General features: G+C 40.1%; 1 protein-coding gene across 5 annotated transcripts in view; it reads left to right on the top strand.

Moving 5' to 3' along the window:
* The window catches only part of nin (ninein (GSK3B interacting protein)), a 187,398-nt gene that overhangs the window by 53,551 nt on the left and 107,241 nt on the right, over positions 1-26,606 (top strand). For all 5 annotated transcript variants that reach the window (XM_043697621.1, XM_043697620.1, XM_043697619.1 and 2 more), the window contains exon 3: positions 4,888-4,981. In XM_043697621.1, the coding sequence (XP_043553556.1) occupies positions 4,888-4,981 (94 nt within the window). The remainder of the gene's footprint in view (positions 1-4,887; positions 4,982-26,606) is intronic.

The raw sequence follows: 26,606 nt of genomic DNA, 5'->3' as shown, positions 1-26,606 counted from the left end.
CAGTGACTTCTTCAAAACTTTGTATTATTGAAGTTGAGCAGTATTTTTGTAAAATCCTTTTGCACAGTAATCAGCAATGATTTCTCTGATGATTCTTCAGCAGTTTCACCTCCAGTATGTGGTGGAGGGTTTTTGCTCTGAGAAAAATGAAAGGTGAATTTCTAAACAGGTCATTTGCAAGTGGTAGCTGCATTGCACCTAGCCTTTACTGTGTCCTATGCTTTTTTAGGACATAGAGTTGCAAATTGAATTCAGAAAATCAAACGCATGTCATTGCCGTCTTGATCCACTGAGAACGGAATAGTAATTTGATCCACATTGCAGCAATGTTCAAATAAAACATGTATTTCATGGAACTGCCTTCTAGATCATTAGCTTAGTTTAGAAACATAGAAAATAAGCGCAGGAGTCGTTCCATTCCCAGGAATCAGTCTAATAAACCTGTGTTGCAATCCCTTAATAGCCGGACCATGTTTCCTTGGGTAAGGAACCAACACTGCATACAGTATTCTAGGTATGGTCTTACGAAGTCCCTGTACAATTGCAGCAAAACATCCCTGCTCCTGTTACTTGAATCCCATCATTACTTTTAAAAAGGAGCTAGAGAGAAAACAAAGAATTACAGGAAAGTTAGCCTGACCTCACCATTTGGCTTCTTTACTGCCTGTTGCACCTGCATGCTGACTTTCAGCAACTGGTATACAAGGACTGCATGTCATATAATACCGCCATCTTTCCCAATCTATCTCAGGCTGTATCTCCACCTTTCTCAATTTATCACTATTCAGATAATAAACTGCCTTCCTGTTTTTTTCACTACAAGGTGGATAATTACACATTTTTTCTACATTGTACTTTATCTGCCATCCATTTGCCTACTCGGCCAAAGTGTCCAAATTACACTGAAGCTTTTCTGCATCTTCTCACAGTGCATTGTTCCACCCAATTTTGTGTTGTATGCAAATGTGGAGATATTACAATTAGTTCTGTCATCTAGGTCATCAATATCTCTTGAAATAGCTGGTCTAAGCACTGATGCTTAGACCCAACAAGTCACATCCTGCTTTTTAGAAAAAGACCATTTATTCCTACTCTTTGTTTCCTGTCTGCCAGCCAGTTCACTATTCATCACAATAAGCAACCCCTGGTCCCATGCACTTTAATTTTGTATGTTAATCCGTTATCAGAAACCTTATTGAAAGTCTTCAAGAAGTCCAATAAGCCTAATCCACTGGCTCCCCCCAATTAACTCTTTTATTTGCACCTTTGAACAATTCCGTAGATTTGTCTAGCACGATTTCACTTTTGTAAATCTATACTGACTCTGTCCAATCCTGTCATGGTTTTCCAAGTAGTCTGCTGTTAAATATTTTATAATAGTCTCTAGCATTTTCCCCAATATTGAGGTCAGGCTAGCCAGTTTATAATTCTGTTTTCTCTCTAGCTCACTTTTTAAATAGTGAGGCTATGTTAGACACCTTTGATTCATAGGAATGTTCCAGATTCTGTAGAATCTTTAAGGATGACCACTAATGCATCCACTATTTCCAGAGCCATTTGCTTTTAATATAGATCAACAATTAAGTAACTAATTAATTAATTAATGGTGGCATAATGGTAATGTTACTTAGCTTTTAATCCAGAGATCGGGTTATTGTTATGGGGTAAAAGTAGCTTAATTGTGACCATATAACCACTGTCAATTTTGGTGATAACCCATCTGTTTCAGGGATGTCCTTTAGGAAGGAAATCTGCTGTCCCTACCTTGCCTGGCCTCATATGACTCCAGACCCCAAAACTCAGGGCATGGTTAGGAACATGGGACTGGAATATCATAGCAATTACAGAAATGTGGCTCAGGGATGGACAGGATTGGCGGCTTAATGTTCCAGGATACAAATGCTACAGGAAGGACAGAGAGGGAGGCAAGAGAGGAGGGAGAATGACGTTTTTGATAAGGGATAGCATTACAGTTGTACATAGGGAGGATATTCCCAGAAATAATCCAAAGAAGTTATTTGGAGAGAACAGAGAAATAAGAAAGGGATGATCACTTTATTGGGATTGTATTATAGACCCCCTAATAGTCAGAGGGAAATTGAGAAACAAGGAGATCTCAGTTATCTGTAAGAATAATAGGGTGGTTATGGTCGGGGATTTTAACTTTCCAAACGTAGACTGGGACTGCCATTGTGTTAAGGGTTCAGATGAAGAGGATTTTGTTAAGTGTGTACAATATAGTTTTCTGATTCATATGTGGATGCATCTAATAGAGAAGGTGACCTACTCTTGGGAAATAAGGCATAGCAGATGACAGAGGTGTCAGTGGGGAAGTACTTTGGGGCCAACGGCCATAATTCTATTAGTTTTAAAATAGGATAAAATGGAAAGGACAGACCAGATCTAAAAGTTGAAGTTCTAAATTGGAGAAAGGCCAATTTTGACGGTATTAGGCAAGAACTTTAAAAAGCTGACTGGGCGCAGATGTTCGCAGGTAAAGGGATGGCTGGAAAATGGGAAGCCTTCAGAAATGAGATAATGAGAATCCAGAGAAAGTATATTCCTGTTAGGGTGAAAGGAAAGGCTGGTAGATATAGGGAATGCTGGAAGACGAAAGAAATTGAGGGTTTGGTTAAGAAAAAGAAGGAAGCATATGTCAGGTGTAGACAGGATAGAATGAGTGAATCCTTAGAAGAGTATAAAGGCGGTAAGAGTATGCTTAAGAGAGAAATCAGGAGGGCAAAAAGGGGACATGAGATAGCTTTGGCAAATAGAATTAAGGAGAATCCAAAGTGTTTTTACAAATACATTAAGGACAAAAGGGTAAGTAGGGAGAGAATAGGGCTCCTCAAAAATCAGCAAGGCAGCCTTTGTGTGGAGCTGCATGGGAGACTGGTGAGCAAGGTTAGATTTCACTGAATACAGGGAGAACCTGCCATTTGGACACAGAACTCGCTCAAAAGTAGAAGATAGAGGGTGGTGGTGGAAGGTTATTCTTCAGACTGGAGGCCTGTGACCATTACTTTTCATCATTTATATAAATGATTTAGATGTGAGCATACAAGGTATAGTTAATAAATTTGTTGCTGACACCAAAATTGGAGGTGTAGTGGACAGTGAAGAAGATTACCACAGATTACAACGAGATCTTGATCAGATGGGCCAATGGGCTGAGAAGTGGCAGATGGAGTTTAATTTAGATAAATGCGAAGTGCTGCATTTTGGGAAAGCAAATCATAGCAGGACTTATACACTTAATGGTAAGGTCCTGGGGAGTTTTGCTGAACAAAGAGACCTTGGTGTGCAGGTTCATAGCTCCTTGAAAGTGGAATTGCCATTAGAAAGGATAGTGAAGAAGGCATTTGGTATGCTTTCCTTTATTGGTCAGAGTATTGAGTACAGGAGTTGGGAGCTCATGTTGTGGCTGTACAGGACATTGGTTAGGCCACTTTTGGAATATTTTATGCATTTCTGGTCTCCTTCCTATCAGAAAGATGTTGTGAAACTTGAAAGGATTCAGAAAAGATTTGCAAGAATGTTTCCAGGGTTGGAGGATTTGAGCTACAGGGAGAAGTTGAATAGGGTAGGGCTGTTTTCCCTGGAGCGTCAGAGGCTGATGGGTGACCTTATCGAGGTTTATAAAATCATGAGGGGCATGGATAGGATAAATAGACAAAGTCTTTTCCCCGGAATGGGGGAGTCCTGAACTAGAGGTCATAGGTTTAGGGTGAGAGGGGAAAGATATAAAAGAAACCTAAGAGGCAACTTTTTCAATCAGAGGGTAGTACGTATATGGAATGAGCTGCCAGAGGAAGTGGTGGAGGCTGGTACAATTGCAACATTTAAAAGACATCTGGATGGGTATATGAATAGGAAGGTTTGGAGTGATCTGGGCCAGGTGCTGGCAGGTGGGACTAGATTGGGTTAGGATATCTGGTTGGTATGGCCGAATTGGTACAGCTGTTTCCATGCTGTACATCTCTATGACTCTAATATATTTGACTTCTAACTGCCATCTGTGCAATTAGGGATGGTTAACAAATGCTTGCCTAGACAGCAACACCCTCAACTCATGAACAAATTTTTAATAAAGATTAATTTATTTCAGTACAAGGGATTCTTGCAATCATTGGGTTATTTCCCAGTCCTCAAATACTTCTACACAAGCTTTAGGACATTGGCATAATTTGAGACCAAAGTATTGTCTTTTTAACAGTAATGCTATACTCTTTTATAAAGACTTGATCTCGATTTAATGGTACTTTGAGCCTTTCTTTCTGGTTACTAATTTCTAGATATCTGCTAGGCATCATTCAACATTAAGTTATGGGCCATCCAACCTGCTAAGTTTGGTCTGTATTTTAGCCACTATGAATATATAATGTAAAGCATCAATTTAATTCTGATCAATTTATTTTTTTCACTGTAACAAAAGACAATAAAGTTTCTAAAGCAACTCTGCTGACTGGATACATCTCATTTTTCTCACAAGTGTTTTGGGTACTGTGGTGTTGTTTTGAAATGTAAGATTAATAAGTAGTGGAAATGTAGAGATATTAAATGCATGGTGGTAAGATGAAAAGTAAAACAAATGTTTTGAGGACCTTTGCAAAATAGAAATGTTGCCATATTTACTCACCTTTCTGTGTGCGCGCATGAGCAAATGCACACACACATCCTTATTGCCAAAATTAAATCTTGTAGAATATTTAACTTCAAAGACAATTTTATAGTCAATTTAGATATCAGAGAAGTGGGCAAGAGTTTGAATGTGTCAGTTTTGCATATCACCACTTTGTAACATTCTCAGATCTATACTTTACAAATATTTGTAGTTGGGTTTTGCTTTTAATTTATCAATTTGACACTTTGCTATATTTTTTGCAGGTACATTTTGAACAGTTTAAAGAAGCATTAATTTTTACCTTGTCGACTACTATTGAAGGGAATTTCTCAGGAGATGATGGTTATCAAACACTAGGTAAGTGGAAGAAAGAGTCTGTAACTTTAGAGATATACAATACATCTTAGTATGATGCATACAAATTTTCATGTGCAGTGAAATCATGGGTTGTAATCTTTCATATGAATGATTTAAGTGCAATTTGTAACTACATTGCCTTCAAAATGTCAGATATTATGAACAAAATATATTTTTCAGTTGCACAGTATGACTATTAGATGTTTTAATGTTCTCTCTTGGCAAGTGTTTTTTTACCCTGAAGGCATAATTGTAAAAATTGTGGCAGTTTTTTTTAATGAAATGGCTGTTACAGGGCCTGCACTTAGGTTGTATGAAGGAATGCTCAGCCTGGATTGTAATGCTTGTATAATTTATGGTCACATTCTGATTGAAAGTAGACCTCCTTATCGTAAAGATATCCCTTCACTATAGCCAGACAACTGTAGAGAAAAATGAGCTAAGCAGTGATGCTTTTGTGTTAGCTTGAGTGGACAGCTGTGATTTCATGTTGCATTTATATATTTTGATCCTTTTTCTAATTGAAAATGTAAATTCTGCCACGCTTGCAAATAAAGTAGAATTACAGAATCATTTAATTTGCGGTTTGTGCAAATGGTAGTTCTTCAACTAGAAGAACCGACCACCCTTTTGCTTTTGTATATCCATTTCCAGTATTTATCCAGTTTTTAAAAAAATTATTATTGTCCCTTCTTGAGTAGCCAAGATCATAGAGTCATAGAGATGTACAGCATGGAAACAGACCCTTCAGTCCAACTCATTCATGCTGACCAGATATCCCAACCCAATCTAGTCCCACCTGCCAGAACTTGACCTATATCCCTCCAAATCCTTCCTATTCATATACCCATCCAGATGCCTTTTAAAAGTTACAACTGTACCAACCTCCACCACTTCCTCTGGCAGCTCATTCCATTTCGCACCAACCTCTCTGTGAACAAGTTGCCCTCTAGGTCTCTTTTATATCTTTCCCCTCTCACCCTAAACCTATGCCCTCTAGTTCTGGACTCCCCCACCCCAGGGAAAAGACTTTGTCTATTTATCCTATCCATGCCCCTCACGATTTTATAAACCTTGATAAGGTCACCCCTCAGCCTCTGACGCTCCAGGGAAAAAAGCCTTAGCCTATTCAACCTTTCCCTATAGCTCAAATCCTCCAACCCTGGAACATCCTTGTAAATCATTTCTGAACTCTTTCAAGTTTCACAACATCCTTCCAATAGGAAGGAGACCAGAATTGATGGTAAAGCATTCCATGTTCTAATGCCCTGTTGAATGAAAATATTTTAACACCCATTACTTATGATAATACATCTCTTTGTTATCAATTGTTCAACCAATGCAAGCAACTTCTTTGTTTACTTTTCCAAGTTTTGTTAATTCTAATATGTCCCACCTTGGCCTCATCTGTTCCAAGAACAACGAGTTAGTGTGTTTTGGCTCTTTAATGTGATATCATATTTTCTTGAAGTCTATGTGTACAACCTCCATAGCAACAATTTTTTTTAACATTTACACTCTAACTACTTCAAGATATTCAATTCAAGTAATTAAAAGTACCCTTTCAAAATCATGATCCTTGTCCCTGATTAGCATATTTTATAGACTCTGGACATTTACCCAGAACTAAAGTAAAATTTGTTGGCCTCTATTATTTGGCTAATTCCTTTTCCTTTTCTTTATCATGAATATAATCCTTTCTGGTCTCCAGTACTTTGGCAAAATTCTTGTTTTCAAAGCTTCTGGAAGATTATGTCGCATGGCTTCATTATCTCCTTCTTGACTTCCTTCTTTAATTCATATTCAATCACAGGGCTTGGTGACCTTTCTGCTTTCAGTTCCATTCGTTTTAAGAAGTTCTAGCTTTTTTTGGCCTTTCATGTATATTGAAACATTACAAATGACAAATGGATAATTGACTTCGTTGTAGCTAATGTGTTGGTTAAACTAAATGCAATTAATCCACTGAATAATACTACACAGGCAATATTCACATGTGAGCATACAAATTAGGAGCAGGAGTAAGCTACTTGGCCCCTCAAGCCTCCTCCACCTTTCAGTAAGATCATGGCTGATTGGATTATTCCACATTTCTGTCCACCCTGATAAAAAAAGGGCTGAAAATTATCAAGAATCTGTCTCATCAATGCCCTGTGTAACTGAAGAATAATCTTCAATTCCCCTCACAATATACAATAATATTGTTTCATTGTTTAATGTACCAGCATTCTAATTTTTGCAGTTCATGCAGGAATATCAGATCTATAGGTAAATAAGGCATAAAAGAATGACTACAGTAAGATTAGGGCTTATCAAGAACAGCCATGGCAAGTTGTGCATGGAGCCAGAGGAGATAGGGAAAGCGCTAAATGAATATTTTTCGTCAGTATTCATATTGGAAAAAGACAATGTTGTCAAGGAACATACTGATAAACAACATACTAGACAAGGTAGGATTGAGGTTCACAAGGAGGAGGTGTTAGAACTTTTGGAAAGCATGAAAATAGATAAATCCTTTGGGTCAGATGGGATTTAACCTCAGATTCTCTGGAAAGGCAGGGAGGAGATTGTCAAACCTTTGGCTTTGATCTTTATGTTGTCATTGTCTACAGGAATAGTATCAGAAGACTGGATTATAGCAAGTGTTGTTCCCTTGTTCAAGAAGGGGAGTAGAGACAACCCTGGTAATTATCGACCAGTGAGCCTTACTTCAGTTGTGGATAAAGTGTTGGAAAAGGTTGCAAGAGATAGGATTTATAATCATCTAGAAAGGAATAAGTTGATTGAGGATAGTCAAAACAGTTTTGTGAAGGGTAGGTTGTGCCTCACAAACTTTATTGAGTTATTTGAGAAGTTGACCAAACAGGTGGATGAGGGTAAAGCCATTGATGTGGTGTATATGGATTTCAGTAAGACATTTGATAAGGTCCCCACTGTAGATGACTGCACAAACTACGGAGGCATGGGAGTGAGGGATCAGAGGAGATTTACTAGGATGTTGCCTGGTATGGAGAGAAGGTCGTACAAGAAAAGATTGAAAGATTTGAGGCTGTTTTCATTAAAGAGAAGGTTGAGAAGTGACTTAATTGAGACATATAAAATAACCAAAGGGTTAGATTGAGTGGACAATGAGAGCCTTTTTCGTTGTATGGTGATGGCTAGCATGAGGGAGCATAGCTTCAAATTGAGGGGTGATAGATATAGGTCAGATGCCTGAGGTAGTTTCTTTACTCAGAGAGTAGAAGGGGTGTGGAATGCACTGCCTGCAACTGTTGTAGACTCGCCAACTTTACAGGCATTTAAATGGTCATTGGATAGGCATATGGATGAGAATGGAATAGTGTAGGTTAGATGGGCATCAGATTGGTTCCACAGGGTGGCACAGCCAAAGGGCTTGTACTGCGCTGTAATGTTCTATATTCTACCTATCTGCATCTCAGAACTCTGCAATCTTTTACCATTTAGATAATATACTTCCTTTTTATTCTTGATGCCAAAATGGACAGATTCAGTTTCCCACGTTACATTCTATTTGCATTAGGATGCAATTTGCAGAGTAGTAGAGTCACTATCTCTGTGCCAGGAGATTTGGGTTCAAGTCCACCTATTCCAAAGGTATATAATATCATCTCACAACAGGTTGAGGAGGAAATCATCTACAAGACACCCATTCAACCTTCTTATATACTCTTCATAAGTTATTTTCCTAACTATCTTTGTGTCATCAGAAAATTTAGTAACTGTACTTTCAGTCCCTTCATCAAATTTATTTATTTATAAAAAGCTGATGCCAGATCTAATCCTAATCCCTTTGGCACACCATTCATTGTACCTTGCCAACCAGAAGAAGCCCCATTTATTCCCTATTCTCCACTTGCTGTTAACAAGCCTGTTTTCTATTCTTTCCCACATGCTACTCCTATACCACAACTCTATCAAATGCCTTCTACCTCTCTAAGCAAAGTACATTCACAGGTTCCCCTTTATCCACAATGCATTCTGCTTCAAAAGAACTCCAAAGAATTGTATCAACATGATTTGCCTTTCATAAAGCTTCTGCCTGATTATATATAGGATGTAAGTATTGTTTAAAAGGTATGCATTTAAGCCGGTACTACTATATTGGTTAACTGTTTAAATATCATTAGTGTGATTACTAAAAATAAATTATTGATATATTTCTTTAAGCTCTCTAATTTTTGTTATACTCACCAAAAATGATAAAAAGCAATGGATAGTTCTATCAAAACAATTGCAACAGGGTCTTATTTAAAATCTTCAAACATTGTTATTAATGCCTTTGCAAAAAAAAATTACTGTTCTGTGGCATTTTTTCTAACTTTGCACATTTTTTTGTATTCATTCATGGAATGTGGGTGCCAGTGGCTGGGCCAGCATTTATTTCCTATTCCTTTGAGTAGGTGCTGATGAGCTGCCTTCTTCTACTGCTACAGTCCATTAGGGAGGGAATTCAAAGATTTTAATCCAGCAACACTGTAGGAACGCTGATGTATTTCCAAGTCAGGATGACAAGTGGTTTGAAGGGGAATTTGCAAGTGGTGATATTCCTATGTATCTGTTGCCATTTCCCTTCTTGATGATATGGTAGGGGTAGCACAATGGCTCAGTGTTTAGCACTGCTGCCTCACAGCATGAAGGACCCAGGTTCGATTCCAGCCTTAGATGATTGTAGTCGGTAGTTTGTACGTTCTCCCCATGTTTGCATAGGGTCCCACCATGTGCTCCGGTTTCCTCCCACAGTCAAAGATGTGCAGGTGAGGTAGATTGGTCATGGTAAATTGCCCTGTAACGTCCAGGGATGTGCAGGCTAGGTGGATTTGCCATGGTATATGTGGATTTACATGCATTGGGTGGGGGTGTGGGTCTGGTGGGGTGCTGTACAGAGGGTCACTGCAGACTTAATGGGCTGAATGGCCTATTTTCGCACTGTAGGGATTCTACGATGCTGGTCATAGTTTGGAAGGTGCTATCTGAGGTATGTCGGTGAATTTCTTGTGTAGTATGTTTTGTAGATAGTGCACACTGCTGCTATTGAGTATCAGTTGTGAAGGAAGGGATGTTGTGGATGTGGTGCCAACCAAGTGGCTACTTTGTCCTGAATAAGGTCAGGCTTCTCAAGTGTTATTGGGGCTGCACTTATCCAGGCAACTGGGGAGTACTCCATCACATTCCTGACTTGTGGATGGAGCACAGACTTTGGGAGTCAAAAGGTGAGTCACTTTATTGCAAGGTCTTAGACTCTGGCCTGCTGTGGTAGTCACAGTACTTATATAACTAGCACAGTTGAGTTTCTGGTCAACTGTAACCATCAATGTAAATTGCAGAAGCTTTGATTTTGCAGTGATCTGGACAGTAGGTGAAATAAATCATGTGTTTACGGATGGGTTTAATAAAGAGGTAGTAAACAGGGGTATGGCAATTATGGCAGGAACGTTTGATTTCATGTGAGGTTTCAGAGACTTTTAAACAGCAGCCTTGAAATTAGTGATTTGTCCATTTCCATCAGGAGTTGCAATGCAGAGGTGTGTTTGGAGAACAGTTGCAATTGAATAAATATTTGAAATTAAATCTGCCCTCAGCAGATCCATCTGTTTAAAGTGGAAAGCAATAGTAAGATGTCCTCAGTTAGTTGTTACTACTCATCTTGAAGTTGAAATATTTGGGCTTAAGGTTGTCTTATTGTTGAGCTAAATGAAAGTGCAGCTATTACGGCCCACCCTTGCTCATTGTGAACATGTCATATAACAAATTCCAAAGTGTTTTACAAGACCGTATCAGCTGGTGTCATTCAACCTGGAATTATTTGTTTCGTTTTAAGTGTTTTTATTGCCATGGTGCTGTGATGGTATTGTGTAATTCGTCTGTCTGCAGCCTGAATAGTACACTCCACCCTACCTGAAGAAAAGTCATTGTTTATGGTTATCTGTGAAGTATGAGGAAAAATAATTGCCAAATTCTCATGTAACATATTGTGGTGATTAGCAAGGATAATATTGCTTGCATTATCATGTACATAAACCAAGACAGAGCCTGCAAGGCCCTGTCTTTCTGTTATTTCACTTTTCAGCCAGGTTTTCTGCTCTGTCATTGTATTATACTTTTGGTTTCTAAAACTACAGGTCAAAACCTCCAAATCTCAGTATAATGGCAAATTACAGTCATGAAGCTTTCTGTTGTTAATACTGTCCAGCTGTTAGTAGTGAAAGCTACTGAAATTTTATATTCTGGTTTCTACACAAAGACTTCATATAGTACTCATAGTGTGCCTCAAGATGTGACATTATTATCTAGCTCATATGTGCACCATGTTCTAATTCTACAAAACTCATCAATGCATGAAAACCTGTGCCCTCAGTGACACTTATGGTTCATATGTTCATAGTGATCATAAGGCTTATCAGCTCCATTAATTTTTCAGTACATTGAATGTTGCATTCTCTTGAGCTAACAGAAACAAATGCTGCCAGTTCCATATCATTTTTGCCTTTTGTATTTCAAAAAACAAAAGGATATTTAAACTTTAAATGGCTCATCATTGTGCCAGTGCTGTTTACATAGCTCAGCACTGCAAACACAATTTATATTTAAGAATATTTTCCTCCCTTGTTTGAAATTATTCCTTTTTGGTCACTCCATCAGAATACAGATGTACTTTCTGCAGTAGAAAATAATTTTTCAAAAATGGCAATAACCAATAAGTAATGTAATTGTTGAATAACAATGTCACAAAATTATTTCACCAATCTCTTTTAAACATGAACTGCAATATATATTGGTGCCAAGACCAACATTTATTGATTAATCATTTACTATTTTCCATCCATAATTACCTTGAACTTTTCTTAAATGCCCTGAATAATGTTTTTAATACTGCTTTCTAGCATCTTCCTCCCTCACTTTTTGAATACAGCATACTGTTGGGGGAGATGGCTCACCAGGGGAAGGCACCAGTAGCCAGGTTCATGGCACCATGGCTGGCTCTGCTGTACAGAAGGGCAGGAAAAAAAGTGGAAGGGCTATAGTCATAGGGGATTACATTGCAGGGGGAGTAGATAGATGTTTCTGTGGTTGAAAATGAAACTCCTGAACGGTATGTTGCCTCTCAGGTGCACGGGTCAGGTGTGTCTTGGATAACTGCAGAAAATTCTCAAGGGGGAGGGTGAACAGCCAGTTGTCGTGGTGCATATCAGCCCAATGGTATAGGTAAAAAACAGGATGGGGTCCTACATGAACAATTTAGGGAGTTAGGAACCAAGTTAAAAAGTAGGACATTTGGAATACTGCGTACAGTTCTGGTAACCACATTACCAAAAGGATGTGGATGTTTTGGAGAGGGTGCAGAAGAGGTTCACCAGGATGTTGCCTGATATGGGGGGTGCTAGCTATGAGGAGAGGTTGAGTAGATTAGGATTATTTTCATTGCAAAGAAGGTGGTTGAGAGGGGACCTGAATGAGGCCTACAAAATCATAGGAGGTGTAGACAGGGTGGACAGCAAGAAACTTTTTCCCAGAGTGGAGGACTCAACTAATAGGTGTCATGAGTTAAATGTGAGAGGGGAAAAGTTTAGGGGAGATATACGTGGAAAGTGGTGGGTGCCAGGAATGCGTTGCCAGCGGAGGTGGCAAGAATGGGGATGATAGCGTTATTTAAGATGTAGCTAGACAGATACATGAATGGGCAGGGAGCAAAGAGATACAGATCCTTAGAAAATAGATGGCAGATTTAGAGGATATGGATCGACACAGGCTTGGAGGGCCGAAGGGTCTGTTCCTGCACAGTAATGTTCTTCGCGTTGAGTTAAATTGCTATTTTCCAATCTAATAAAATCTTCTTGAACCAAGGGATTTTTGTAAAATTAAAATTATATAGCACATAATCAGACCCTTCGGTCCAACTTGTTATGCTGACCAAGTTTCCCAAACTAAATTAGTCCTACTTGCATGCATTTGATCCATGCCCCTGTAAACCTTCCCTATTCATGTACCTGTCCAAATGTCTTTTTAAATGCTGTAACTGTACTCCCTTTCAAATCTTTCTCCTGTCACCTTAAAAATATGCCCTCTAGTTTGAATTCCCCTGCTCTAGGGAAAAGATCATTACTATTCACCTTATCTATGCCCCTCATGATTTTATAAACCTTTATAAGTCACCCCTCAACCTCCTACACTCCAGTAAAGAAAGGTCCAAGTATATCCAGTCTCTCCTTATAACTCAAACCCTTCAATCCCAGCAACAGCCTTGTGAATCTTTCTGAGCCCTCTCCAATTTAATAATGTCCTTCCTATAGCAGGGTAACCAGAACTCTACAGAGCAGTACAACCACAAAAAATGACACCCCAACTCCGAAATTCAATGGACTGAGCAATGAAGGCAAGCATGCTTCTTAACCAGCCTGTCTATCTGTGCCTCCACTTTTATAGGACTATGTTCCTGAGCCCAATTTCCCTGGTGATTGCAATTTTCTTCAGCTCCTGCCTTCTTTCTCTTTTCAGAGTGTGCCATATTGTTGAAACTATGTATGTTCTGAAATTCCACACATCATTTTTCATATATGGAACATGTGGGATGGGACCAAATTTTCCTCTGGGACTGGGAAAACCCAACCTGTGCATCTTCACAGCTCCCAAACTGCACACCTGACATACATGTGACTCTATGTGCCATTTTTGTCTTTTCACACAGAGCAGTTTCCACACCACACTTGAGTCCATGATGTGTGTGTGTGAGTGCGGAGAGGGGCCATATAAAGGATAGCCTCCATTCTCGCAATCAGGATCTCAGCTCCCAGTATTGTTTAAAACCACCATTAATCTTACCCATGCCCTCTCAGATCACCATGTCAACAACCCATGCCACCATTATGTCCATGTATCATTCATGTCCCTCACATTATTCATGCTTGATCTACAGACCCTTTGAATATTACATAGCCATTCACCCAGCCTACACTATGCACAGGCCTCCAATTCTATGCAATATTGTTAGAAAATACTTTGCATTCCTTCAGATGGGGTGGAAATAAACTAAAAAAAACACTGCCATTCATCGATACTGAGAAAATAATGTTATCTGATGCGGAAACCTGTAATTCTATTCGTTTGTTCCAACAAATTTGAAAGTATAATAAAAGGACAATCTGTTATTGCAAGTTATTGAAACTGTCATCCATTCACATAGGAATGGAACAATCATTGCACTGAAGCAGGTTAGTATTTGTAAGTAAACTAAATCTTGATAATAACCAAAGCCATGTGAGAGACAATAGGCAAGAGGCAATATAATTCTAGTTTTCCAGAAAGCCAGTGTGTTCAAATAGTGCTTGGCATCTGATGCAATTTTATTTCAATTTTAAAATCTTTTCAAAATATTAATAGTGATTATATTATCATCACAATCAGCAATCATCACAAAACTAATCACATTTACTAATATTCTGTAGGGAAGAAAATCTGCCATGCATACTTGGGAGTGTCATAGAGTCATAGAGATGTACAGCATGGAAACAGACCTTTCGGTCCAACCTGTCCATTCTGACCAGATATATCAACCCAATCTAGTCCCACCTGCCAGCACCCGGCCCATATCACTCCAAACCCTTCCTATTCATATACCCATCCAAATGCCTCTTAAATGTTGCAATTGTACCAGCCTCCACCACTTCCTCTGGCGGCTCATTCCATATCCGTACCACCCTCTGTGTGAAAATGTTGCCCCTTAGTCTCTTTTATATCTTTCCCCTCTCACCCTAAACCTATGCCCTCTAGTTCTGGACTCCCCACCCCAGGGAAAATACTTTGCCTATTTACCCTAACCATGCCCCTCATAATTTTGTAAACCTCTATAAGGTCACCCCTCAGCCTCTGACGCTCCAGGGAAAACAGCCCCAGACTGTTCAGCCTCTCCCTATAGCTCAAATCCTCCAACCCTGGCAACATCCTTGTAAATCTTTTCTGAACACTTTCAAGTTTCACATCTTTCCAATAGGAAGGAGACCAGAATTGCACGCAATATTCCAACAGTGGCCTAACCAATGTCCTGTACAGCCGCAGCATGACCTCCCAACTCCTTTTCTCAATACTCTGACCAATAAAGGAAAGCATATCAAACGTCTTCTTCACTATCCTATCTACCTGCGACTTGGCATTTCCAAGGAGCTATGAACCTGCACTCCGAGGTCTCTTTGTTCAGCAACACTTCCTCGGACCTTACCATTAAGTGTCGTACATATAGCAATGTAGTTAACTGTTAAATGTCATAGAGTCATTGAGCTACACAGCATGGAAACAGACCTCTTAATAGTCTAGCAAGCAGCAAGTTCAAAGGCAGTTAAGGTTGGGCAATTTAATACTGGCCTTGCCTGTGTGATGCCCACATATCATGAAAGATTAAAGATCTGTGAAGAAAACACAGACGTTTGAGGATTCTAATGACATTCCAAAATTACTAAATATTCAATGGGCAAAAGGAATAGAGAAAATTAACTACAATAACTATTACTAGAAAAATAAATATAGGGAAATTAATGGGAAAAGAAAATGGATAAGTTCCCTGGATCAGATGGGATGCTCTAAGACATTAAACAAAGTAGCCACAGAGGTATAAATACACTAGGAGTAATCTTCCACAAGTCCTTAGATTCAGGAAAAGTCACAGAGAATTAGAAACCTGCCGGTGTAATGTCTTTACTTAAAAAGGAAAGGAGATGAAAAGACAAGTAACTGTAGGCCAGTCAGCTTAATGTCTGCTATTGGGAAAATGTTAAGAGTTGATTATAAAGAATGTAATCGCAGAGTATTTAGAAATACATAAGATGGTTAAGCAGTGTCAGCATGGCTTCATAAAGGGGAAATTATGTATGCAAATTTTACTAGAATTCTTCGAGGAGGATAGATAAAGGAAAAGCGTGGGTGTAACATCATTGGAATTTCAGAACATGTTTGATAAGCTATCAGACATTAGACTATTTAATAAGATAAAAGCCTATGGTGTTGGAGGTAGTATATTAGCACAGAAAGAGGATTGGCTAACTAATAGATGACACAGAGTTGGGATAAGAGGGGCATTTACAGGATGGCAACCTCTAACTAGTGGTGTGCCCCACAGATATATTGATGCTCTGGATGACGACAGTGAATATATTGCAGCCAAGTTAGTAGATGACAAACATGCGTGGGAAGGCAGTGGTTGGGATGACACAAAGAATCTGCAAAGGGCTATAGAACAGGTGAAGCGAGTGGGCAGAACTTGGCAGATGGAGTATAATGTGGGAAATGTGAAGTTTTGTACTTTGCCAGGAAGAATAGATAAGCTGAATAATATTTAAATGAAGACTGCAGAAAACTACAGAACAGAGGGATTTGGGAGTTTTTGTCCATGAATCACAAAAAGCTAGCATCTGAGTTTAATGGGTAATTGGGAAAGCAAATGCAATGTTAGCCTTTATTTCAAAGGGAAGCATTGCTACATGCCCCTCATGGTTCATCCCCTACCTGGTTTTGTCATCTGCAAACTCGGAGACATTATACTTAGTTTCCTCACGTAAATCATTAATATATGTATAATGTATCAATCCAAGCACTGTGGTGTCCCGCTATTCACTGGCTGCCACTCAGAAAAGGACCAGTTTATTCTTCTGCGCTTGCAAAGGTGGAGATTTAATTTTGGGGTCAGGAGCTAGCAGGAGTCTGGCCTCCACCCTCTGAAACAGTTTGGACACAGCCACAGGAGCTGCCGAGTGTGACACCATGCCACATTATATATTCATGGTTGAGAGCCAAGACATCAATTAATCTGTTGAAATAATTGGGAGAGTGGTGCAGGAAGATACTCTCACAACATTTGAGAAGCATCTGGATGAATACTTAAAATGCCAACACATTGTAGGCAATGAACTAAGTGCAGGTAAATGGGATTAGAGTAGTTTGGTGTTTGTTGGTCAGCAAAGGCATGCTGGGCTGAAGAGCATGTTTCTGTGTTGTAATACTCTATGAATCTGTGACAAAGGGGAAGCTGTGCTTGATTGATAGCTCTTTCTCTCAGCTCTATTTTGTTAATTGTTCAGCCTATTTACACCAGATAAATGGCTATCAAGTATTTTCTGCTATTATTACTTCAAAGGTTAGTCGATTTTTAACATTTTAGAGGGCTAAAGTTAAAGCAGTTTAGTTTTCCTAGAAAATTATACATGACTGATGTTCTTATAAGGTTTTCCAGTTCATGCCTTTGTTACTATTGGGTTCATTGCCTCTGTGTAGAGAGTACACAGGGTAAATGGTCATGGACGCGCCACAGGTAACATGGAGAGTATCAGAAGGCTACTGAAGATGGGTAGAAGTGACTAGGTTGGCAGTGGGGCATGGGTAAGTCCTTCCAAATATATCATTCAAAAGGCTTCTGATTATAATACACGAGGAAATGTCTCTCTCTGCAAATGGAGCTGGACACATTGGAAGAGCAGGAAGTGAGGTCACAGACTGACCCAGCCTTCTCCCTTATCCCTCACTGATGAAAATTGCAGTTCTGGGAATCCCAGAATTGGGCCTTTGATGCCATGTCTGAAGGACTGCAGAATCTCCCTGATTCCATTAAAATCCAATTGATCAGCCCTTGTTACCCAAATCCGCTTTTTTCTCATCTCTAAGATAACCAGGCTACTTTAGATTAACCCTTGGAACCATGCTCAGGAATCTTTATCTTTCACACTTGTACTTTTGCCAGGAAACTTAAAACATGAAACTACACACTTATAAGTGTATTCGAAGTCATCACTGATTTTGAATTGTGGGATGGAGTTGAAAGTTTTAAGATATTACAAACAATTTAATCAGAGAAAAATAAGAATTCCACTTATTTAGATTAACTGTACATGAAAGTGAATGTAAGTTGCCAAAACTTTGCTCTGGAAATTTGACTTCTCAGGTACACATATGGAAATAGCAATGTTTCCTCTGAGCCAAAAGGTCTGGATTTCAGTTCCATCTGTGTCTGATGTTTGTCATAATCTGTAGATGCTGGTTAAATTATTTTGACTTCTCATGAGATACGAGATGTCAATTATCTATAAATTTAGTGTTATCTCTATTCAGATAGTGAGTATTAATTGGAAATTCATATGTGTGCCGTTATATACATATATAGCAGCAGATCCACACCCAGGTGTCTTTGGAGAGGTAGCTCATGGTGTCAACTGGCATAGTTAAGGCCTTTCACAGCTGATGGACTGCGAGAGGGCATGTGTGCATTACCTCCACCCAGAATGACAATTTTAAATTAAATTAATTTTGCTTTTACAATATTCCCTTAAGGGATTGTAAACATTTAATTTGGTTTAATTTAAATTTGGTTTTTCAACGTGTATATTGGAGCAGATTCCATGCTGAAAAGATTCTCATTTGGACCAAACTGTGCATTGGCTGGGGCCTCAAACTCTCCCTTGCAAACCCATTTACCAGACCTGAGTATTTTTGAGGAAATTCCCTCTGTGCCAATTCATTGGTTGTGTGGGGATTGCTGTATGAGCTGCTACTGCATACCCTCTACTTCCTCATCCTCATCAGCTGTCTGGACATGTCCATGGTCAAACTGCTGTCCGTACGAGATAGAACCCCACCCCACTCCCACTTACACCATAAGTGGGTAGCACTCAACACAGCAGTATGGTGCAATGGATGATAAAGAGCACCACCTGTGTTATTTTGAGGCCTGAAGGGTTTGTATTTCATGTGTACACAGGTTGTGCACATTTACACCTCTTCTATTTTTTGAGGGGGCTGCTACTTAATTTTTTGCAGCAGTTCAGCCCCATCCTTTTAAGCTTTGGTCACCTCGTGCAACTATGGGGGGAGGGGGAATGTAGGGACACGCAAAACGCTGGATTACCTCCTGGATAAAGATGGCCGTGGATATCTCCGTGGGAGCAGGCCTTTGAGGTCTTGTTAAACTCAACTGTCTGCTTTACTTCTACCGTTCTGCCCATGCTTGGGTAACCCTGGAGAGGATCCATGCTGTCTGGACTCAGATGCTGAATTACATTATCTCTCCAGACAGCAATATTTTAATTCAACTTTTATATTTCATGTGATTTTTTTATTACCTATACCTTTAAGCGACTGTCACCTATAACTTTTTAAAATTTTATTTGATTTGATTAATTTGCTTCAAAGGAGTACACAGGATTTGGTGGTGGGAGGTGGGGTTTGATATGCAATGTGTGCCTCTATAAATAAAATTTTCTCAACATACAACTGGTTATGCACATACTGCGTTCCATCCTTTCCTGCCTAGCTATCTTAGTTCTAAAAACAAACATTGAATTGTCTAGTTCTCCTGAATTCAAAGCCAAATGATCGAAAGTAAGATTCACATAAATAAAACCAAAATTTTTATTTTGTTTTTGAGGTCGCCAGGCAGTTAATATCTGAATTTATAACGAATGAACTTAAATAGTATTCTTTTAGATCACAATTTTCATAGAGAGAAGAAAAAGACATTTGACAATCTTGTGTCATCCAGAAAGATCTTTTAGATCCCCTTGACTCAAACCTAACTATTTTATAAATGGAGTCATAGAGATGTACAGCACGGAAACAGACTCTTCAGTCCAACTTGTCTATGTCGATCAGATATCCTTACCTAATCTAGTCCCACTTGCCAGTACCTGGCCCATATCCCTCTAAACCCTTCCTATCCAGATGCTTTTTAAATGCTGGAATTGTACCACCACCTCCTCTGGCAGTTCATTCCAATCCCGCACCATCCTCTGCGTGAAAATGTTGCCCCCTTAAATCCCTTATAAATCTTTCACTCTCACGTTAAATGATTCCATAGTTTTGCTCTTGTTAATCTACACAGAAATCTGTTCCATGTGTCGATCGCTCTTTCAGTAAGAGAAGGTCTGCTTCATTTTTTCTTACATTTGTCTCTAGCTAGTTTGAATCTGTACCCTCTGGTATGCTGTCATAAATATATTACACTTGCATTTTACCATTTGTACACTTCATGTCTCTGTAAAGTTACACCTCTTTCACTTTCTTTCAAGACTATAAAAATACATTTCTCAACTGCTCAAAATGCAATATTTTGATGTGAAGAGGTCAGTATTGTGGTTCCTTTCTGAACCATATCTAGGGCAATCAATGGAGTACTTCAATCGTGCGGCTTGATCCTGCTTCAGACCATAACAATAGCCCCAAGGGAGGGTGTTTCACCACAGATAAAGCTGAATCCTTCTAAAATATCTTGCTCAATTAGTTGTGTCTGGGTATGCAGGTGAAAGGAGAGAGTGAAAATTGCAGCTTGGAGCAAATTCTTTGATCACAGGTTTATCCAGAATCCACTTTATTAATAGATGCCTAATTAACATATTATAAAGAATTTTTAAGGATATGGAAACTTGATTGGCAATGTGGATAATGTATCATATAGAATGTGTTTTTTGTTTCCTACACACTTACAGTCACCAGAACAGAGGAATTGAGTGGAACATCAAATGAAAGTATTTTAAATTTAAAAAGGGATTTGGAATCATGATATAAATATTCACTGCCAAAGGGGAATAAATTTTGCATTGTCACTAGAAGCAGAAAGGGAGAGGTTAAAGATTTTTATTTACTGTGTTCATCCATAACTGGCCCTGTAGCCTTGGGGACCATTCTGAAAATATTGCAGTACTCCTTTTGTTGATTTGTGTTGCTGGGATAATTAACCAGGTAGCTAATACTCTCTAGCAACATCTTGAATAATGGGAAATGATGGTCAGTGTCCCAAAGTATCATATTATAAGTTTGTATGGCTCAAGAGTATTGACTGGTTACGAATTAATTTCAGTCATTGAAATCTAGGTTAATGCTAATTTCAGCTTGAGTACAGTCCCCTAGAATTGTGTGAAAAAGGAGCAAGACACTTTGGTTCATCTTCAATAAATGCAGAATTATAACATAGGTCCGTTGTGAAATACAGTATTTCCAAATAGTCATTGTTTGTTGTTCAGAATTCCGAGACACGTTACAAAGTCATTAGAGTTGTGCAGCACAGAAACTGACCCTTCGGTCCAAATCATCCATGCCGACCAGATATCCTAAATTAATCTAGTCCCATTTGCCAGCACTTTGCCTATATCCCTCTAAACCTTTCCTATTCATGTACCCATCCAGTAATTGAAGAATTGCTCTATCCAACATACAGTCTCCATGAACAAGCTATGAAGTGAGTTTATGGCAAAAAGGAAAAGGAGCTTGAAGGAAGGAGAGCTCTGGCCTTTAACCTGTCACCATGTATGCTAAAGAGGAAGTCATTCTGATAATGAACACCCTGTTAGCTGAAATCCATGACATGAGAATCTGGATTATTTGAAATAGTGTGAAGGGTAAACCTGATTTGTGGCACTGGACAAGAATGTCAAGCACCTCAAGGGGGCTAGTACAAAACCAACTTTAAAAGGAGAACTTCCATAACATGGAAAGTACATTCCCGGTATAATACTGGGTCAAGAAACCCTGAGGCTTGGTACAGCAGCTGTTGAGAAGCACCTGATTAAAAATGAAAAGACATTCCCGTATCCAGAGTTGTTAACTACCATATTAAATTCCTGCTGTAGCTAGTAGATCCATTGGTTAATGACAGGTTGTTTCTGTACAGCTCACAACAGAAACTCAGAACCAAGTACACTTTCAAGAGATGTTCAGTCATATTAAACAGGTCCTTTGTACTCTGTGGCATCATTTGTTTTTTAATCACTCATGGAATGTGGATGTAACTGGCTGACCAGCATTCGTTGGCTGTCCCTAGTTGCCCATGGTGGTGAGCTGCCTTCTTGAACCGCTGCAATCTACATCGTTGAGCTACAATACACTCAGGGAGGGAATTTGAGGATTCTGACCCAGCAACAGTGAAGGAACAGTGAAATATTTTCAAATCAGGAGGTCAGTGCATCCTGTAGATAGTACACACTGCTGCTACTGAGCATCAGTAGTAGAGGAAGCGGTTGTTTATGGATGTAGTGCCAATCAAGCTGGAGGCTTTGGCCTGGATGATGTCAAGCTTCTTGAGTGTTGTTGGAGCTGCAGTCATCCAGGCAACTGGGAAGTATTCCATCACATTACTGGCTGTAGATGGTGGACAGGCAATTGTGGGGAGTCAGGAGGTGAATTACATGCTGCTGTGTTTCTAGCCTCTGACGTGCTCTTGTAGCCACTGTGTTTATGTGGTGAGTCGAGTTGAATTTCTGGTCAATGATCACCCTAAGGATATTGATAATAGGGATTCAGTGATGGTAACACCATTGATTGTCAAGGAATGATGGTTAGATCGTCACTTACTAGATATGGTAACTACCTGGCATTTGTGAGGTGCAAATGTTACTTGCCACTTGTCAGCCAAGCCTGAATATTTTCTTGTTGCATTTAAACATGGACTGCTTCAATATTTGAGGAGTTATGAATGGTGCTGAACATAGTTTAATCATCGGCAAACCTTCCAATTTCTGACCTTATGATAATGGGAAGGGTCATTGATCCAGCAGCTGGAAATGATTGGGCCTAGGACAATGTCCTGAGGAACTCCTGTAGACATGTCCTGGAGCTGAGATGACTGACCTCCAACAACCACAACCATGTTCCTAAATGCCAGTAATGACTCCAACAAGTGAAGAGTTTGCCCCTTGATACGAACTGATTCCAGTTTTGTTATGGCTTCTTATTGCCACACTCGGTTGAATGCAATCTTGATGTCAAGGTCAGTCACTCACACCTCACCTCTGGAATTCAGTTCTTTTGTCCATGTTTGAACCAAGGCTGCAATGAGTTCAGGATCTGAGTGGCCCTGGCAGAAACCAAACTGGGAGTCACTGAGCAGGTGCTGCTTAATAGCACTGTTGGTGATATCTTCCATTACTTTATGGTCAATGAAGAGTAAACCGATTGGGACTGTGATTGGCTCAGTTGGAATTGTCCTGCTTTTTGTGTACAGTACCTAAATGGGCAGTTTTCCACATTGTGAGGTGAATGCCAGTGTTGTAACTGTACTGGAACAGCTTGGCTAAAGGAGTGGCAAAATCTGGAGCAGTCTTAATATTATTGCCAGACGTTGTGTCAGGGCCCATAGCTTTTGTGGTATCTAGTGTCCCCAACCATTTCTTCGTATCACATGGATTGAACTGAATTGGCAGAAAGCTGGTATCCGTGATGCTAGGGACCACTGGAGGAAGCTGAGATGGATGATCCAGTCGCACTTCAGGCTGAAGATTGCTGCAAATGTTTCAGCCTTATCTTTTGGACTGATCAGTCATTGGGGATGGGAATATTTGTGGAGCCTTCTTCTGCAGTGAGTAGTTTGATTGTCCGCCACCATTCATGACTGGATATGGCAGGACTGCACAGCTTAGTTCTGATCCATTGGTTGTGCACTCACTTAGCTCTATCTATCACTTAATCACTTCCTACTTTTGGCATGCAAATAGCCCAGTTTGGTGGCTTCACCAGATTGACACATCATTTTTAGGTATGCCAGTGCTGCTCCTGGCATGCCCTCCTGCACTGTCCAATGAACCAGGTTTGATCCCCTGGCTTGATGGTAATGGTTAAGTGGGGATATGTGGGCCATGAGTTTGCAGATTGTGCTGGAGTTCTACTGCTGTTGATGGCCCACAGCTCCTCATGGATTCCCATCTTCAGTTGCTGGATCTGGTTAGACTAGGTTCCCTACAGTATAGAAACAGACCATTTTGGCTCACAGGTCCACACAAACCCTCAGAAGAGTAACCCACCCAGACCCATTTCCCTCTGACTAATGCACCTAACACTATGGGCAATTTAGCATGGCCATTTAACCTGACCTGCACATCTTTGGACTGTGGGAGGAAACTGGAGCACCCGGAGGAAACCCACACAGACATGGGGAGAATATGCAAACTCCACACATTCAGTCACCCGAGGTGGGAATTGAACCCGGGTCCCTGTGAGGCAACTGTGCTGGATCTGTTCAAAGTCTGGCATATATTATCAGACAACATGATGGAGGGTATTCCTAATATGAAGATGGGACTCTGTCTCCACAACGACTGTGTGATGGTCACTGTTACTAATACTGTCATGGACAGACGCATCTGCAGCCAACAGATTGATAAGGAAGAGCTGACATATGTTTTTCCCTCTTGTTGGTTTCCTCACAACCAGCTGCGGACTCAGTCTAGCAGTTATGTCCTTTAGGGCTCGATTAGCTTGATCAGTAGTGCTGCTGCTTGCCACTCTTGGTGATGGACATTGAAATCCCCCATGCAGAGTACATTTTGCGCAGTGGTGCTCTGAGTGGTGCTCAACATGGAGGAGTACAGATCCTTCAGCCAAGGAAGGACAGAATGTGGTAAACAACAAGAGCTTTGCTTTCCCATGTTTAACTTCATGAGATCCGGAATCAATGTTGAGAACTCCCAGAGCAACTCCTTTCAGACTGTATACCACTGTGATGCCACCTCTGCTGGAACTGTCCTGCCAGTGGAACAGGATAGATCCAGGGATAGTGACGGTGGTGTCTGGGACATTGTCAGTAAAGTATAATTCTGTGATTATGACTATGTCAGTCTGTTGCTTGACTAGTCTGTGAGACAGCTCTCCCAATTTTGGCACTAGCCTCCAGATGTTAGTAAGAAGGACATTCCAGCAGCGCGATTTGCTTATAATGTCGCAGAGTTAATTAAGGAATGGTATTTTTGAGAACGCTTACCTCTGTTCACAATCACGCGACATCCTACGCTCCAATGAAAAAAGTCCCAGTCTATCCAACCTATTTTCATAACTGAAACTTTTGTTGATAAATATGATTTATACCTCCATTCAGGCTATGCTATATTTTGTGGTGGAGTTTTAGGTGATTTTTGAGTGATTGTGAGTGATATTTGTTGCTGGTCTGCCCCAAACCCCACCTTTCCCATAGGCCTCATTATTTCTATTAAGTGATTTTTTTATTATGGTGTTATAGGAGAACTACCTGTGCATCAGTATAACTTGGATATAGTTATTATCATGCAATAAATCACATCTTATGTGAAACAACAACCTCTTCTTGTTAAACGACCAAGTGATTTCCCTGTACAATACAAGAATAAGCAGGCCCTGAAGATTCCTGATCTGAAAGAGGATAGTAGCAGCAAATCTATCTTATAGGGAGCAGTAATTAGATTAGATTACATTACAGTGTGGAAACAGGCCCTTCGGCCCAACAAGTCCACACCGCCCCGCCAAAGCGCAACCCACCCATATCCCTACATTTACCCCTTACATAAAACTACGGGCAATTTAGCATGGCCGATTCACCTGACCTGCACATCTTTATGACTTGTGGGAGGAAACCGGATCACCCGGAGGAAACCCACGCAGACACAGGGAGAACATGCAAACTCCACACAGTCAGTCGCCTGAGGCGGGAATTGAACCTGGGTCTCTGGCGCTGTGAGGCAGCAGTGCTAACCACTGTGCCACCGTGCCGCCCACAAATGTGGAGAGCTTGTCCAACACAATGAGCAGTGACATGGATTGCCCATTCAATGTGGTGGAAAGCAATTTAGATCCCATTTAGCTATCTCATGCAACACTGGCAGTAGTGGAGGTCTGAAGGTTTCTTCAGACTTAGCTTTAAGGACATTACTCATGCAGATTGTCTGAAAGGACTGAACATTCACAATCTGACTGAAGAGAAGCTCGTGGCAAGATTGAACAAGGGAGAATCTGCGCTAATGGACATGCTGCTGCAAGAGATTTAGGATTTCCTTGAAATTGGCGTTTTAATTGCTCCAAAGTAGTTACAGATTAGAGCAAACAATGGTTATCTGTAGGAGTGATCTTGAGTTGGACTTAGTTGGACAATGAATGGACATCAGAAGTTCTGTTGAGTCAAGGTAAAATCCCTGGTAGATAAGGGAAAGTTATAAAAAATGGCACAGGTTGGGTCAGTGCAAAGTAACAAAAGTACTCAGTTGATGAGGAACATCTCTAACATAATAAGTAGGCACCATAAGGCATGGCTACAGTATCAGAAATCAAGGGCTACAAAACTAATTTAAAATGAGGTCGCAGAGCAGGAATGCCATGAATCCAAAACTTAAGCAATAATGGGGTATTTCAGAAGTTGAAGTAGGTAAGGTCTAATGGAAGAAACAAGCTGGAAGATTGTTGAAGCTGTAGAAAAAAAGAGGTTCACTACCAAATTGTGGTAAAGGCAGGAAGCATTTATTTCAACTGCAGGCAGTAGGGATCATCTAATGAAAACCATTAAACGGACAGGATTAATTCAGTAATCTGTTAAAGAAATGTGAATCATTTATTAAGGCCACAATTGGCAAGATTTATCCAGAGGAGAAAGTGAGGACTGCAGATGCTGGAGATCAGAACTGAAAATGTGTTGCTGGAAAAGCGCAGCACATCAGGCAGCATCCAGGGAACAGGAGAATCGACGTTTCGGGCATAAGCCCTTCTTCAGGAATGAGGAAAGTTTGTCCAGCAGGCTAAGATAAAAGGTAGGGAGGAGGGACTTGGGGGAGGGGCGTTGGAAATGTGATAGGTGGAAAGAGGTCAAGGTGAGGGTGATAGGTCAGACTGGGGTGGGGGGCGGAGA

Source organism: Chiloscyllium plagiosum, chromosome 10 (assembly GCF_004010195.1).
Source record: "Chiloscyllium plagiosum isolate BGI_BamShark_2017 chromosome 10, ASM401019v2, whole genome shotgun sequence".
Classification (NCBI taxonomy): Eukaryota; Metazoa; Chordata; class Chondrichthyes; order Orectolobiformes; family Hemiscylliidae; genus Chiloscyllium; species Chiloscyllium plagiosum.
This window is presented reverse-complemented; position numbering and strand designations above follow the sequence as displayed.